This window comes from Ruditapes philippinarum, unplaced genomic scaffold (genome assembly GCF_026571515.1).
Source record: "Ruditapes philippinarum isolate M1 unplaced genomic scaffold, ASM2657151v2 ctg3039_1_1_1_1, whole genome shotgun sequence".
NCBI lineage: Eukaryota > Metazoa > Mollusca > Bivalvia > Venerida > Veneridae > Ruditapes > Ruditapes philippinarum.
The window spans coordinates 110,885-128,712 of record NW_026855324.1 but is presented as its reverse complement, the minus strand read 5'-3'; the positions used below and the strand labels follow the sequence as shown (position 1 = coordinate 128,712).

The 17,828-nt window shown below is 32.5% G+C and overlaps 1 protein-coding gene across 5 annotated transcripts in view; it reads left to right on the top strand.

Annotated features, from left to right (window-relative positions):
• Positions 1–295: 295 nt before the first annotated feature.
• LOC132742959 (NACHT domain- and WD repeat-containing protein 1-like) overlaps positions 296–17,828 on the top strand; it is a 47,472-nt gene continuing 29,939 nt past the window's right edge. For 3 of the 5 annotated variants that reach the window (XM_060731461.1, XM_060731458.1, XM_060731460.1), the window contains exons 1-4: positions 297–803; positions 14,118–14,156; positions 15,360–15,439; positions 17,046–17,152. In XM_060731461.1, coding sequence (XP_060587444.1) covers positions 544–803; positions 14,118–14,156; positions 15,360–15,439; positions 17,046–17,152 — 486 coding nt within the window. In that variant the 5' untranslated portion in view covers positions 297–543. Of the gene's footprint in view, positions 804–14,117; positions 14,157–15,359; positions 15,440–17,045; positions 17,153–17,828 lie in introns of all 5 variants that reach the window. The other 2 variants (XM_060731459.1, XM_060731462.1) reach the window with 2 other exon arrangements.

Sequence of the window (17,828 nt, the reverse complement as noted above, 5' to 3'; positions counted from 1 at the left end):
GCAGTTTAGGGTCATTTGAACTTCTATATACTTGATCCGGTATCTTTGCACTCGCATAATAAAACTTAAATATTTTCAAAACGTGGTCTTAATAGGCTTCCGTAAGTACTAAAAACAATTTACACAGTATGGATTATAATATAGTATAGACCTGCAATTTTGGCAGCGGTAGACTTCCATAACTGTCAATGACTTGATCTATTTTTGTATTGGTTTTCTTTCAATTACGGTATATAATAAAGGTATGTAACATAGACTAATCGATACGTATTTTAAATCATAAAATGAAAATCCAGTACACATAACGATACCGGTTAACGGTTCACCGACTCACGTCTGACATTCTTTTATCGCAACGGAAATTGCGCACTTGCATTGATTTAAATGTCTGGGGATCTATTACAATATACATGTGTAGCGTAAACATAAATATACTGTCATGTTTTAATCATATCTATGTAAAATCTAAAATCGTGGATTTTCCGATTCAGGTTATATCGGGACGGTAACGGTATGTTTTAAAGGAAATAATAAGGTAAACAAATGGGGTCGGGATCAAGTTCTCAAGCACCTAAACAAAATGCGGATACTGTTAAAAAAGAAGACAATTTACCTGGAAGCTCCGTTCCTCCAAAGGGACTCCCGTACCAGCAAAACACCGGGAAAAGTGTCGTAGAAAATGGAAGCAAAGAGAGCAGACGGATCTCTTCAACAACAACAACAACAACAGTGTCTGGCGATAAAAGGAAAACATCCGTGTCAAATGGTGTTAAAAGGGAAAAGACAGATATGCGTAAGAAAAGGTGAGTGTCTCCTTTTATGTAGTCCTCTTACAAAGTCTATAGTAACAATTACAATAAAAATACACGAAAACAGTTTACACAGAGTAAACAATATTAATCTAATAACTTATGAGATTTAAAATTATTCATAGAATAAATTTTCACAATATTAACATATTTAAATATTTGTTAAGAGGTCGTTTCGTGACTTTATCGAAAGATTTTTTTTTTCATTTCGGCCACATATATTTTTTATATTTATTACTTTAATTCACTCGTTCGTTGAACTTAAAATTTCAAACTGTGATGGCCATCCCCAAAATTGGTGTGGGTTTTTTTTTTTTTTTTTTTTTTTTTTTTTTTTTTATTTGAAAACATTTAAAACGGTAAAACTGTTTGCAGTTTGGATTGATTTAAATGGTAAATATAAAAAAAAACTCCTTTTCAGTTCTTCTATAAAATCCTGATATATCTGATATTTTCAAAGAATAATAAGATTTTAACAACACGGTAATAATATTTAATGTGTGACAAGATGAAACAATATACTTCTGAGAAATAATTGGTAAATTTTGAAAACAGACCCTAATTGGAAAAAAAGTCAAACAAGTGGTTTAAATTGAGTAGGGTTACATTTTTATACATATTTCAAACATTTTGAAAGAAAATTTCATTTTGCTTCAGTCGGTTGTTATTTCAATGTTATTTTTTGTTTCTTTAAGATATACTGTGCTCAAATTTGATATTAGAAAATGTTGATAATTGCTACACCTTCACACAAAGCATTTATGTTATATTCAAAATTCTATACACTATAGAGTATGTATGAATATGTAGTGTCATTAAAATGGCATTTTTCTTTTGAAAAAAAAAGACTTCTTTACTTGACCTATAATAGGTAATGCAGCTCCCTATACATAGTTTATTTTTTCTTTTATTTAAATTAGACATATTCAGTAAGAATTTCATAAATACATGTATTAATAAATTTCTGTGATAGAAATATTTTACTCAAAGTTGAGAATAGTATATATTTTATAATTATCAATAGGAAGACGTTTTTCATAAGGATGCTTTTATAGATTATCTAGAGTTCCCTTACTTTTGAAATAGTGCCAGCCTAATACCAAAGCTTTAGTTCAGAAAGTGTTTATAACTCGAAAACCACTTGGTAATTTAAAATAAAAATGACTATTTACAGGTGTCCTTTAAGGAATTTAACTGACCTATGTTGTCAATTTTTCCAATTCTATAGTATATAACATAACATGATAACATTTATTCAGCATTAAATGTTACAACATTTATAGCCATTTCAATCTATAATAAAAACATATAAGGGCAAGTACATGGTTAACAGAGATTTATACAAATGATTTAGATAAATTAAACTTAAATTATTTTTTTGAAAAGAGTGAACATAATTGACTTTTAAAGTCTTTCCTTAACAATATTTTCCTCATCATTATTATCATTTATCTGTTGTGTTACTTCTATAGTAAACATATTACAAAGAATTTTTTTTCTTGTTTACGAGCAATTTTTGTGTTCATTTAATACATTTTTAAATATGAACCGGTTGGAAGATCCATTTCATTGTGTTTATATTAACTTAAAATACTTACAAAAGATAAAAGAAAAGAAAACAGTGAAAATCAGGTTATGATAATGAAACTCGTTTGGAATAAAGAAGAATTATTGCATATGGAAAGCTTTGTATATATAATTTTGCTGACATTCATAAGACTTTTAACAGAGTCCAAATTTCATGAGTGAGAATAAATTTTTGCTTATATACAATATTATCCATGTGGTGGTCATTACCTTAAAATTATTGAGATAATAATTCGAAAGTATATCGTTTAAAAACCATACCAGGCAAAGATTTTTTTTAATCTAACTGGCAGAGATGGTATAACATGTTTTAATATCAAAACTGGTTTGGGTTTCAAAACGCATCCCTTTTTTTCCATTTTTTAGCTCGACTTTTCTATGAAAAGGGGAGCTATCCTACTCGCCCCGGCGTCGGCGTCGGCGTCGGCGTTGGCGTCACACCTTGGTTAAGTTTTTCGTACCACCCCACTTTATTTCAGAAGTATTACAAGTATGGCTTTGAAACTTACCATACTTGTTCACCATCATAACCTCCATCTACAGACAAGAGTACATAACTCTGTCAAGGTTTTTGACAGAATTATGGCCCTTTTTTGACTTAGAAAGTGTATTGAGCTTGGTTAAGTTTTTTGTACCACCTCACTTTATTTCAAAACCATTGGAGGTATTGCTTTGAAACTGACCATACTTTGTTTTACCATCACGACCTTCATCAACAGACAAGAGGACATAACTCTGTCAAGGTTTTTTGACAGAATTATGCCCCTTTTTGACTTAGAAAATACATTGAATATGGGTAAAATCCACTTATTGCCTTAACCCTTTGAGATATTGCTTTGAAAACTTTTAATGCTATTTCACATCATTACCCCCATCTGTACGCAAGAGAAGGTAACTCTGTCAAGGATTTGTTTTAAAAATTAAGGCCTTTTATCGACTTAGTTTTTTTTTCTTTCTTACCAGCCCTCTTTTGACTTAAACATTTCAAACTTTGCTGCAGTGTTCAAGGGTATCACACAATTCAGTAAAATAATTCTTCACTAAATATCTTAATGCTGTCATGGCCATTGTTCACTTTAAAAATACAGAGATTCTTGTATTGCCTTTTACTGCAAAAACTTTTTTTATTGGCAAGCAATAAAAAAGTCGAGCGCGCTGTCTTACGGACAGCTCTTGTTCTTTTCTGTATTTTTATTTTTATTGTAAAAAAACATATACTGTAATCGTGTATGGGGACTATATTTCAGCATATCGCCTTACTATTTTTGTCAGTATATATTGGTATCATAATATTTTCCTTTCATAACCTTAAAGTGATTTTGAAGTTTACAAAAGTGTTCGATTGAATAAAACAGTTTTATTGGATTAAGATATATTGTAATGCATTTAAGTAATTGTTAGCCTTATGCAATAGCGAATTTCTCATATGCAAGATTATGTTCATTTAAATGGTACGATAGAATATATATTTAACCACCCTTTATTTTATATTAAAACAGTTATACGAACTGGCCCTGTATTTTATTGTATTGATATTTTTCATTACCATTTCACTTCTAACTAAAAAAATATAGTTAAAATCTACCGTGATGAAATCGAGTGTAAATTAATAAAATAAATGGCCGGTTTTTGATAGAGACGCAATTCTACCGCCGCCGAATTCGAAAGTGGGCGCTTTGATGTCATAGTAACGCTGTTTATTTCTAAAATAATGCTGCTGAAATTAAGGCGTGTCTACACCTATTCAAGTTTCTTACATGTCACATTTAGATAAGCTAAATAAATGGCCCTTTCAATATTTAATCTGGCACAATTTTTTCTGAAATGTCAAATTAAGATTGCCCACGATATTTATACCTTTGTCTTTGAAATACTATCATGTTTCTGTAAAATATGTGAATAAAAAAAGCGGGAAAATGATGCAATTAGCTAAAAAGCAATGGAGTAAATGAAATTGAAATGTGTACATTCTTTTTAAAATGATGGAAAATGTGATGAAAAATAGTTTTTGAGCTGGTAAATTGATTGACAAATTATTTATTTGATGAAAAGTTATGTCACTAAAATGAACAAGATCATTTAAAATCCATTTTGACTACTTGAAAAAACTGATTTTTTTTTTTTTTTTGATTTTTTTTTTTTTTGCTCTTTCTGTGTATCAGTCATCAGTGTATTGATCTGTTCCTTCTGACCAAAGAATATTGTATGACATTTACTAAAATTTACAGATCATGAACAAAAAAGTCAGAAAATAATAAAAAAAAACAACACTATCACCACCTTCGGGGCACATGGTTTGTGTCAAACCGGTGTTATCAGTGTCTTGACAGCCAAAAACTTGTAGAAAAATAGAACGTGTTCTAACTTTCTTGCAAGGAATTTTCTTCTTGGATGTCACATAATTTCTCTTTAAAACTCATTCAAGTAGGGTGTCTACATTATCCAATACAAGAGAATATGATACTTGCATTCAAGACTTGGATAGGTGTAGACGGGCCCTAAGATGTTTGCATACTAAAATCATCAAGATCTGCGATGTTGTCAAATTTCGGTCGAAAAGTAGCGAGCTACATTTAACATTTCACGACATTCAATCAACATTTAATGAGGAAAACATTCCTGTTCTTGGCCATTCAATGCCCTCTACCTCTTGTATATAGATGCTAACAATTAAACATTCTTTTATGTGACAATCATTAATAATTCAGTACAGTTCCCTTGCTTTAATTTCAAACAATTAACATCATCTTAAATAATTTGATACAAACTGCCATCCGCGGCTATATACTATTTGGATCGGATCGGAGCGAATGGACATATATATGTGATATGTAGCTTCGATATTTGACTCAGCCGCGTCGTTAAACAAAGAGGACTTAATCAGTATAAGTTGTATAGGGCATACAGATGAGAAGAGTTTTAAAGTTTATCCGGAAAAAAACCGTTCTGTCTTGTCATAAATGTGTCGTTAAAAGATAATAAAAAATGAATAAAAAACAAACAAACAAAATAAAATGATAGTTTTACAATCGATCTTTTTCTCCCTTTAATACTCTTACTCTTTAATCTTGTTTGACATAAACTTCCGGTTCCGGTTCCGGTTATGTCGGTCGTGTATTTTTGTCATGTGAAAAAAAAAATATTAAAAAAATGGAATATTACTAGATTAAACAGATATTAGCTTGATATGAATAAGGATAACTTGCAGCTAAGTGATATTTGATCTTGTTATTTGAAGTAAATTGTCGGGCAAGAAACTATTTGAAGCCCATACAGACTATGAAAATATTATCCTTTGTCTGCAGAAAAAATATATTCAAACATCGCAGGTAGAGGGGTCATGATAAAAAATGTCAACAATATCCCGAGGGCATAACGGCTATTTCTAACCTTTAACGGAAAATGATGGCAACGGATACGCTACAGAATTATCCTCAATTAAGCGGAATATTAGACCAATTTAACACATCTGTTGATCTGTCAATGCCGGCCGGCCCCGACGGCCACACACGGTGTTTGATTGCGATTATAAATGATCCTTTCAATAATGCTCAAATGATTTTACATACACTGACAGCAGTTAAGCTACAGGAAAAACAAGCTTGCCAGTGGCGATTATCAACTAGACGATATCAATATTTAAATGAAATCGTTAGATATATTAGATAGCCAGCAATTTGCAATCAAGAATTCTTCAGCTGTCTTTAGATGATATTCCTGTTTTAATAAGCAAAGGATGAATGATATTGAGAAACTGATACGCGCGCTGCGCGTAAAAATGATGACGATATTTTGTATGTATAGAAGACATATCTATTAAAAGAGCACGCGACTTTTGAACATTGTCCGAAAGGTCCTTTGCGTTCAACGAAGGACAACAAATATATCGCGAAAGAAACAGCTTGTCCGCAAAAGATACCGGCTATGCGATTCTTGCTATGCATTACAAGACTTCAGTTAATAAACAAAGACCCTCGTGTATTAAAGACGAGTGTTTTTTATTAAGCGAAGACGCACAAACAAAGAAATATTCCGAAAAGAAAGAATTGAATATGATCTACAAAACCTATGCAATGTAGCCAAAACGGTTTCAGCAGGAGATTAAGCCGAATGTGAAGATTCATGTATCCAGTTAATAGCAGCCAAGACTCATGAAACACTGTGAAAAACGAAAAGATTCTGTTTTGAAGGCAAGGACATTTAAGTCTTTGAACTTAGAAATCGCTTCTCCTGAAAAAGTCAATCAACAGATTCTAACGATTGAAAATCGGAAGACTAAGGGAATCAAACAAATGACAGAAATTCATCACTTTCAAAACAATCAGACGATGTGTCTCATGCCAGAACGTCGCCAACAACATAACGAACCGAGCGCGTACAACAACACCTCACATAAAGGGAAATCCTACGCTGAGATATAGCTTCTGGCCAAAACAAGAACACCCATCAAAGGAAAACAATACCGAAGATAGAAATACGCACTCTAACTGAGCGTCAGATATAACTTCCGCTTTTTCGCATCACTTGCCTGCAAAGAAATCAGAGCAAACATACAAAAGCTCAAACAAAACCGGAAACGATACATCGACGTCATTGGGTAAAGAACCACGAAAGAACAAACTGCCAATAATTCTGGTCGTTTAATACCAGTAATGGTTTCAAAACGACAAAGCAATGATTATTCTTCACCGCCAGATCATACTGCGTATAACCGCAACGAAAGACAAGACACAAACTCAAATTTCGAAAACTTTCAAAAACGCGCAGCACAACACAGATGACCATGACAAACATGAACCTATATTCGAAAGTGTCCACTCAAGGCGCACGCGTAGATACTATGTCGGTGGTATAGCTACATATTCGAACAAGGAAGGGATAATTGAATATCTCAAAAGTAAAAATGTTACACCAGCCGCTGTAAAGCTTATTAATACAAAACGCGGATCGCTTGCGGCTAAACTTACAATATACCAATCTGATTGCCGTGTTGTTGAAAATAGAGACTTCTGGCCGCGTAAAGTCTATTGCCGTCGCTGGTACTCGGAAGCAAAATGGGAGTCCAAATTTTACACGAACTACAACAACAAAGAGCAAAACTATGAAGAAAAACTATGTTGAGTAAAATATATGTATATAACTACTGTTATCCACAGCATTACACTATCTCACAATAGTTTCTACAAACAAAACGTTTTCTTGTAATATTCTTACATGGAATGTTCGCGGTGCAATGTCGTCTGCGGGCTCTATAAGCTACCTACTAGACAAACATGACATTGATTTTGCATGTTTAGTAGAACATAAACTCAAACCCAACTGTAAACACTTTTTAGAAACAATCCACTCAGATTATCGTGCACACACTATTTGTGAAACTGTTGACTCAAACATGAAATGTGGTAAAGGTGGTGTAAGCATCTTACATAAAAAAAATCGTTAAATTTTAATGTCGATATCTTACCGAACGCGAATTTAAGTCGCATTTTTAGGCATTCAAATATCACAAGAAAACTCTATTCCAACATTTTTGTTCTGTATATATACATGCCATCTGTTAATTATACATTTGAAGATTATGTACAACATTTAGATGCTTTACAAGGATTACATGATTTATACTCTGCTGAAGGAAATGTCATTTATTGTGGTGATATGAATGTTGATATAGACAATGAAATACAGACACATCGCAACAGAGTGCAAAGCTATAAACAATTTCTAAGCATAAATAATCTAAAACTTTGTGAAACTAGTGGAGAAAAGTATACTTTTCGCCCTACGCAAAAAACTTTAGACTATATTATAGTTAGTAAGTCACAATATGATATTGTTAAATCTTGCCATGTGTTTGATGATGCATGTTGTTCTGTTTCAGACCATTTACCGATACTTACTAAATGTGTTTTACCATTGACTCATATATATGTCTCTCATACTCCATATGTAGCATGGAGCAAGTGTAAACCTGATAATCTCTTAGCATATGCCAATTTACTCAATACGATGTTATCAGAATTAGACATCTCAAATTTGAGCTATACAATAGAAAATATTGAGCATTTATATAGACATGTTGTTACATGCATAAAACATTGTTCTGATATGTTACTTCCTATAAGTAAATTTAACAATCATGTTAAACCGTATTGGAACACAGATGTTAAGGCTGCATATAAACGACAAAAGACTGAGCGCTTGAAATGGCTTCAACAAGGCAAACCACGAGGAAGAGAAAATGTGTTTTTTACAAACTACAAAGCGGCAAAACGCATATTCATAAATGCTCAGAAAAACGCTATTTCGGATGTTAATAAAAAATACTATGATGACCTAAATGAAACTGCTGAATGTGATATGAGGCTCTTTTGGAGATTAATTAAACGCAGAAAAGGTAAACGATTTAATCCAGTTAATGAGATCTCTCGTGGAGACCATCTTACTCGAGAACCTGCTGAAATTGCGCAAACTTTCAGAGACTATTACGCCAATGTATTCACCCCGAAAAAATAATGAACGCTTTGACAATATTTTTTTTGAATAATCTCGATGAAAGTGTTAGAATGTTCGAAGAAAGCGATGACTATTCAGAAGATGACATTTTAACAAATGAAATTACCATGAACGAGCTGAAAGACTGTTTTCGTGATATGAAATGTAGAAAAGCACCCGGTCTTGACTCTATTACAACCGAGCACATCATTCATGGAGGTGAAACATTAGCTTCATACTTGTTAAAACTTTTCAGCATAATGCTCGAATGTAATTATATTCCTGGAGCATGTAAATCTGGAGTAATAATTCCAATACATAAGGAGGGGAAACTTAGAACAGAACCAAAAAGTTATCGACCAATAACCCTTCTGCCAGTTATTTATAAACTATTTGAACGAGTGCTTCATCATCGTCTAACAATATGGACAGCCTCAAAGCAGCTAAAATTTCCGAGCGCACAACAAAATGCGTATCAAAAACATTTAGGACCAGTAACCGCATCTTTCAATCTACAAGAAGCTGTACTATCATACACAGAGAGTAACTCTAGTGTGTATGCCGCTTTCCTAGATACTGCAGGTGCATTTGACAATGTGAGACACAGTGCCATTATCATGAAAATGCATAATTTAGGAATCAAAGGTAAATTTCTGCGACTCATAATTAACAGTTATAAAGATATATTTGGCTGCGTCACCGTTAATGGGCGTAACGTCAGATATATTCCCAGTTTTGCAGGGCATTCGACAGGGCGGGATAATGTCTACTTGGAGCTACCTACTTTTATTGATGAGCTTTTACAAAATCTTGAAATTTGCAAACATGGAATTATAACCGGTAATATTGCATGTGGCAATCCAACACTTGCCGATGATTTGACACTATTAAGTCCATCGTTAACATCACTAGAGAATCAGCTTGCTATTGTTAACACATACGCAAATACATGGGGATATGAATTTAACAATAGCAAAATGTTGTGTATTGAAGTTTGGCGGAAAAATTTCTGACAATATATTTCAAGCAAACTTTGGTCATTCTGAAATATCATCATGTGATACCGTTGTGCATGTTGGAATTAAACTTAATAAGACATTAAGTGTAACAGATACAATCGATCAACGTATACATAAAGGACAATCGTCACTTTTTTCAATATTATCCCTAGAAAACATTGTTGGTGATATAAATCCACTGACCCTAGCATCATTAGTAAAAAAAGTATCATTTTCAACCTTTCTCTATGGGGCTGAACTATGGCATAACATTTCAAATACTGACATGGTAAAGATCCAACGATTTGAACGATTGGCAGCGAAACAAATACAACATCTCCCACAGTCAACTAGAACGGACATGGCTCTGAGCACACTGGGATGGTTTACTATTGAAGCTGACATAGACCAGAGAAAGCTAACTTTCCTACAAAAATTGTGTACTATACCAACACACTATCTGTCAAGAAAACTATTCAATTACAGACTTAACTTATTTGTTATGAAAGGTTATTGTAACCAACGCGGCTTTGTTCCCGAAATATGCAGACTATTGTACAAATACGGATTATTCCATTTCATTTCTGACTACATGAAACATGCACATTTTCCATGCAAATACTCGTGGAAAAATACTATTAAAAAGGCAATTACACATACACAAAACAACATGTGGCAACAAAGAATTAACAGTGATAGAGATTTTGACAGATTTATAGCAGTTCATCAATCAGTAACGCCTTTACATTTATGGCTGTTTTCAAATACAAACAGTGAGATTAAACATGCTATAAGTGCAACGAAAATACTTCTATACCGACAGTTTTATACAAGTTATTCCTGTACAAAATGTCTACAAGAAACTGGTGATATAAACAGACATATCTTAGCTGAATGTGATACATATACACGTGAACGGACACGCTTTACAGATTCAATTGATCAGAAATTTAGCTCTGAAGTTTGCAGCTATTTTCTTAGAATTAACTCGGAAGCATTCTTGCGAGGACTCTTTGATTCCAATTTATTGGCTGTCTTTGGTATTAATCCAGAACTCCAAAAAGGCTTCACCAACCTATGTTGTAAATACGTTCACGACCTAACGATGGAATATAAAAAGTAATCTCTAGAACATTCTAATAACATTCTCCATGAGAGGATGTTTATCTTAGACTATCTTAGATTATCTTAGGTTAAATGCAATATAATAAATCCATACTAAATGTTCCTTTACATGACACTTATATTTCGTGTTTTCGATAAGTTATAAATGTAATCGGGAAAATATTTAGTCAAAGTGCATAAAAAAAAATATTCAGTAAATACCATTATGTCGAACATTTACAATGTATCATATGCTTATTAATAAGCTAACATTGTGTATGCAGGTTGTTATAATTCTATATAATGTATCTCTATATTTAATGTATGACATTGTGTAAGACATGCTTTTCGTGTATATAATCAGTAATCGTATGTTATTATGTTATGTTCTCATGTAAATGTGTTAATTAATTGTTATATCAGTCACTGAAAAGTGGAATAAAAGATTATATATATAACATAACATGATAACATTTATTCAGCATTAAATGTTACAACATTTATAGCCATTTCAATCTATAATAAAAACATATAAGGGCAAGTACATGGTTAACAGAGATTTATACAAATGATTTAGATAAATTAAACTTAAATTATTTTTTTGAAAAGAGTGAACATAATTGACTTTTAAAGTCTTTCCTTAACAATATTCCTCATCATTATTATCATTTATCTGTTGTGTTACTTCTATAGTAAACATATTACAAAGAATATTTTTTTCTTGTTACGAGCAATTTTTGTGTTCATTTAATACATTTTTAAATATGAACCGGTTGGAGATCCATTTCATTGTGTTTATATTAACTTAAAATACTTACAAAAGATAAAAGAAAAGAAAACAGTGAAAATCAGGTTATGATAATGAAACTCGTTTTGGAATAAAGAAGAATTATTGCATATGGAAAGCTTTGTATATAATTTTGCTGACATTCATAAGACTTTTAACAGAGTCCAAATTCATGAGTGAGATAAATTTTTGCTTATATTATCCATGTGGTGGTCATACCTTAAAATTATTGAGATAATAATTCGAAAGTATATCGTTTAAAACCATACCAGGCAAAGATTTTTTTAAATCTAACTGGCAGAGATGGTATAACATGTTTTAATATCAAAACTGGTTTGGGTTTCAAAACGCATCCCTTTTTTTCCATTTTTCTTTTCTGTATTTTTATTTTTATTGTAAAAAAACATATACTGTAATCGTGTATGGGGACTATATTTCAGCATATCGCCTTACTATTTTTGTCAGTATATATTGGTATCATAATATTTTCCTTTCATAACCTTAAAGTGATTTTGAAGTTTACAAAAGTGTTCGATTGAATAACAGTTTTATTGGATTAAGATATATTGTAATGCATTTAAGTAATTGTTAGCCTTATGCAATAGCGAATTTCTCATATGCAAGATTATGTTCATTTAAATGGTACGATAGAATATATATTTAACCACCCTTTATTTTATATTAAAACAGTTATACGAACTGGCCCTGTATTTTATTGTATTGATATTTTTCATTACCATTTCACTTCTAACTAAAAAAATATAGTTAAATCTACCGTGATGAAATCGAGTGTAAATTAATAAAATAAATGGCCGGTTTTTGATAAGAGACGCAATTCTACCGCCGCCGAATTCGAAAGTGGGCGCTTTGATGTCATAGTAACGCTGTTTATTTCTAAAATAATGCTGCTGAAATTAAGGCCGTGTCTACACCTATTCAAGTTTCTTACATGTCACATTTAGATAAGCTAAATAAATGGCCCTTTCAATATTTAATCTGGCACAATTTTTTCTGAAATGTCAAATTAAGATTGCCCACGATTTATACCTTTGTCTTTGAAATACTATCATGTTTCTGTAAAATATGTGAATAAAAAAGCGGGAAAATGATGCAATTAGCTAAAAACAATGGAGTAAATGAAATTGAAATGTGTACATTCTTTTAAAATGATGGAAAATGTGAGAAAAATATTTTTTGAGCTGGTAAATTGATGCAAATTTTTTATTTGATGAAAGTTATTCACTAAATGAACAAGATCATTTAAAATCCATTTTGACTACTTGAAAAACTGATTTTTTTTTTTTTTTTTTTTTTTTTTTTTTTTGCTCTTCTGTGTATCAGTCATCAGTGTATTGATCTGTTCCTCTGACCAAGATATTGTATACATTTACTAAAATTTACAGATCATGAACAAAAAAGTCAGAAAATAATAAAAAAAAACAACACTATCACACCTTCGGGGCACATGGTTTGTGTCAAACCGGTGTTATCAGTGTCTTGACAGCCAAAAACTTGTAGAAAAATAGAACGTGTTCTAACTTTCTTGCAAGGAATTATCTTCTTGGATGTCACATAATTTCTCTTTAAAACTCATTCAAGTAGGGTGTCTACATTATCCAATACAAGAGAATATGATACTTGCATTCAAGACTTGGATAGGTGTAGACGGGCCCTAAGATGTTTGCATACTAAAATCATCAAGATCTGCGATGTTGTCAAATTTCGGTCGAAAAGTAGCGAGCTACATTTAACATTTCACGACATTCAATCAACATTTAATGAGGAAAACATTCCTGTTCTTGGCCATTCATGCCCTCTACCTCTTGTATATAGATGCTAAGCAATTAAACATTCTTTATGTGACAATCATTAATAATTCAGTACAGTTTCCCTGCTTTAATTTCAAACAATTAACATCATCTTAAATAATTTGATACAAACAGCCATCGCGGCTATATACTATTTGGATCGGGATCGGAGCGAATGGACATATATATGTGATATGTAGCTTCGATATTTGACTCAGCCGCGTCGTTAAACAAAGAGGCTTATCAGTATAAGTTGTATAGGGCATAGAATGAGAAGAGTTTTAAAGTTTATCCGGAAAAAAACCGTTCTGTCTTGTCATAAATGTGTCGTTAAAAGATAATAAAAAATGAATAAAAAAAACAAACAAACAAAATCAAATGATAGTTTTACAATCGATCTTTTTCTCCCTTTATTACTCTTACTCTTTAATCTTGTTTGACATAAGTTGCATGTATATTCTATAAAGATTATTATATTACTCACTATTGGTATTGTTTACTTTATCATATTACTTGACGATTTAAATTGTAGCGCAAATCTACCAAATTTGACTGTTACTGCGGATTCCAGGTATGTATTCGCTACACACAGTTAGTATGCACTGCCAATTGTAACCCCCATCATGGGGTCAATGCGGGGGCTATCGGGGTAAATAATAATAATAATAATAATATCTTTATATAAAGTAGGTAACACATGAAGAAATACCATCGTGGAAAACAAATAACATATCTTGATTTTCAATGTGGCCTTCTAAACAATATATAGAAACACCAAACACCATAAATAATAACAACAATTGGGTTTGAAAATACAAACGTCTAAATCTGTGTTCCTTACGGCGGGGTTAAAAGCAAATATCTAGTAAATAATATACTTATAATCATATGTCTTCACTCAATATACTAGAAGCTAGCTTTGTAACACGCTTTCACTTTTGCATGCTAAATATTGTGTTGCGTTCATATGCATCGCTTTCTTAACTTTCTTATATTGAAATAAAAATCAGACGTAAGTCTTTTCTTTAAGTCTTAAGTATTTTCTTTACTTTATCATATTTTACTTTATCATATAAACAACATCAACAACAACAAAGCATACATTATTTTGTTTGGAAGTCAGCGTTAAATTGAGAAATATGTAGCACCCATGGAACTATATCTGTCTGACGTTTCTTCTAACACGTGTTTTGTGGCTTTTCAAAGGCGTCTGTTTCGGGTTTTTGTCGCTTTTTGCGTGTTATGTTAGGATAGGAAAAAGGGGTAATGAGTGAATAATACATGTGTGGAGTGGGAAATTTGTGTTAAAGTTTTATGCCGTATTGCAGGATTCAAAATACACATTGGCCTATTGCATGCCGATTTTTTTCAGATGAGGAAATACCTTATATAATTACATCACACACGTTTCATGGTGACGTTTCTCTTTTCCTTTTTTAAAAAAATATAATATATTTACATACTTTTAAAAACACAGCGTTGTCGATGTACATAGCAATTTTGATAACATAGACATGTGACACATCTGTCGAATAAATAACTACCATTATGTGCAAAGGAAACAACTTATTTTAAAATGCTTTTTACAATTTTATCTTTATTTTTGTTTTCCGAAAGTCTTAAGTTTTTATGTGTGTGTGTTTTGTTTTTGTTGTTTTTTTATTTGTCGAGATATTTTCCCTGCGTTCACAATACCAATATGTCATCTTTTTGCTGAAATCTGATCTATAATTTACTATATGTTATAACGTTGAACCTTTTGATATATGAACAGCGCACATCTTCGGCGAAATGACACGAAAAACCTTGTCCGAAAAATGGAGATGGGGATGGAAGATGAAGATGACGTTGACAGTAAGTCCAGTACTTTGATTGAATCACTTCCATCTGTTCATTATGTTTGTTCCATAGCGCGATTGTACACGTCACATCCGGTTTTCGGAACTTATGAGATGGAGTTGCTTATAGAATTTTAAACGAACTCTTAGAAAGAAGCGTACATAAAAGCTGAAATTATGATTGCTATGTTATTTCTGGTTCAATAAAGCGTCATTTTATTGTCCTAAATAATAACTTTAACAGTAATACACAAGGGCCTCCTAATGCTTTTCTATCAAGGTTACTGAATTCCGGTCTTTGACCCTCGCCACCTTGTTTGGAATCCTGTCAGACATGTCTTCTGTCACGTTTGTAGGCCTTAAATATCCAGCTTGAGTTGGTCCTATTCTAGTACCGAACATGTCAGAAATGATACTAGTACAAGGCTGAAGAACATGTGGTCTTCTTTCATTACCTAAGCTAGAACTCCGGCTCATGATTACTACTGTCTCGGTGATACAGAGAATCCAACCAATTCAAACCAAATTTTTAATACTGATATTTAATATACTTGTAATAATGTTGAAGTGGTCGATTTTTATGCTCCCCGAAAAATTTGGGGGAGCATATAGTCGGCGCCATGTCCGTCTGTCCGTCCGTCCGTTGTCTTGTCCGGAGCATAACTTGAAAACCCATGGAGATAATTTGTTGAAACTTCATACAGTGGTAGAGGGCATTGAAGGGGAGTGCAGTGTCAAAAAACCATAACTCTATTTTGCTCGGTTTTTGAATTATCTCCCCTTATAGAAAAATCTTGTCCGGGGCATAACTCTAAAACTATAAGAGATATCAACATGAAACTTTGTAGGTGAATAGATCTCAATGGGTAGATGTGCAGTGCATAAGAACAATAACTCTTTTTGTCCTAATTTTGGAGTTATTGCCCTTTGTTAATTTTAACACTTTGAACTTTGTCCGGAACATAACTCTAAAACTATAAGAGATATCAATATGAAACATTGTAGGTAGATAGATCTTATTGAGTAGAGGTGCAGTGCAAAAGAACCATAACTCTGTTAAGCCTCATTTTTGAATTATCTCCCTTTTAGAAAAATCTTGTCCAGGACATAGCTGTAAAATTATAAGAGATATCAACATGAAACTTTGTAGGTAGATATATCTCAATTGGTAGATGTGCAGTGCACAAGAATCATAACTCTGCCTTGCCTAATTCTGGAGTTATTGCCCTTTGTTTATTTTTACTTTTTGAAGTTGTCTGGGACATAACTCGGAAATCATAAGAGAAATCATCAAGAAACTTTGTAGGTTGATAGATCACATTGATTAGCAGTGCAGTGCAAAGAACAGTTACTCTGCCTTGCATATTTTGGAATTATTGCACTTTGAACTTTTTCCAGGGACATAACTCTGAAACTACAAGAGGTGTACTTTCCTGTGTCCAAAACCTATTCGGGGAGCATCACCCGGCTCAAACCGGGCTTTTGTTTTAATGGAATTTAAACCTTTTTGTTAATATTTTACTTCAAATTCATTGTTATGTAGATAACTCGAAGCCTTCGATAAAAAAGCATGATCGTACTACGTAAAGAGCAATAATATTGTTGTGGTGTTTTTTTTCTAGACATACTTGGACTTGATAGAATGAAGACCAAACTGCAGTTAAAGAGAGAGAAAACTCGAGCGAAACTTACTCAACCGAAAGGAAAATTCGTACAAGCTGCAATGAAGGTATGTCTGCGGTTTGTATGCTTTCCGGAAATGCAAATAGCACTGTTATGAAAAATGCTTTATGGAAATGCACACGTGCACAGCAATGATGTAATAAATGTTATTGGGAAATTCACAAAGTAATATTGTAATATTTTTAATGGGGAAATACACAAAGCAATGGTTTGATAAAGCAATGATGTAAAACATGTTGTAGAGAAATACTTAAATGAGCCGTGTCATGACAAAACCAACATAATGCGTTTGCGACCAGCATGGATCCAGACCAGCCTCCGCATCCGCTGTCATGACGCGGCTCAAATAATGTTATAATATTTCTTATCGAGAAATACACAAAGCAATGTTATAATTCATGTAAATGGTAAATATAAATACATAGAGCATGAATACATAGAGCATGGGGAAATGTATGTGAAAACAAATTTCTAGTCAAAGCTGAAATAACTTTTTAAAGTCACTTTATAGTTTAATCAATATAACAGAACGCAACTGTAAAGTTTAATTAACTATTTTAATTCATAGTATATATAGTAAAAGTACTTTCCTATCGATCGATTGATCACTTTATTCAAATGTATTTGCTATTTATAAAGAAATTAAAGGCACACTCTATTCAGTTAAGGGTTACATTAAGTGCAAAATGTTTGTGAAAGTGCGTGGTCAATTAAATGATATA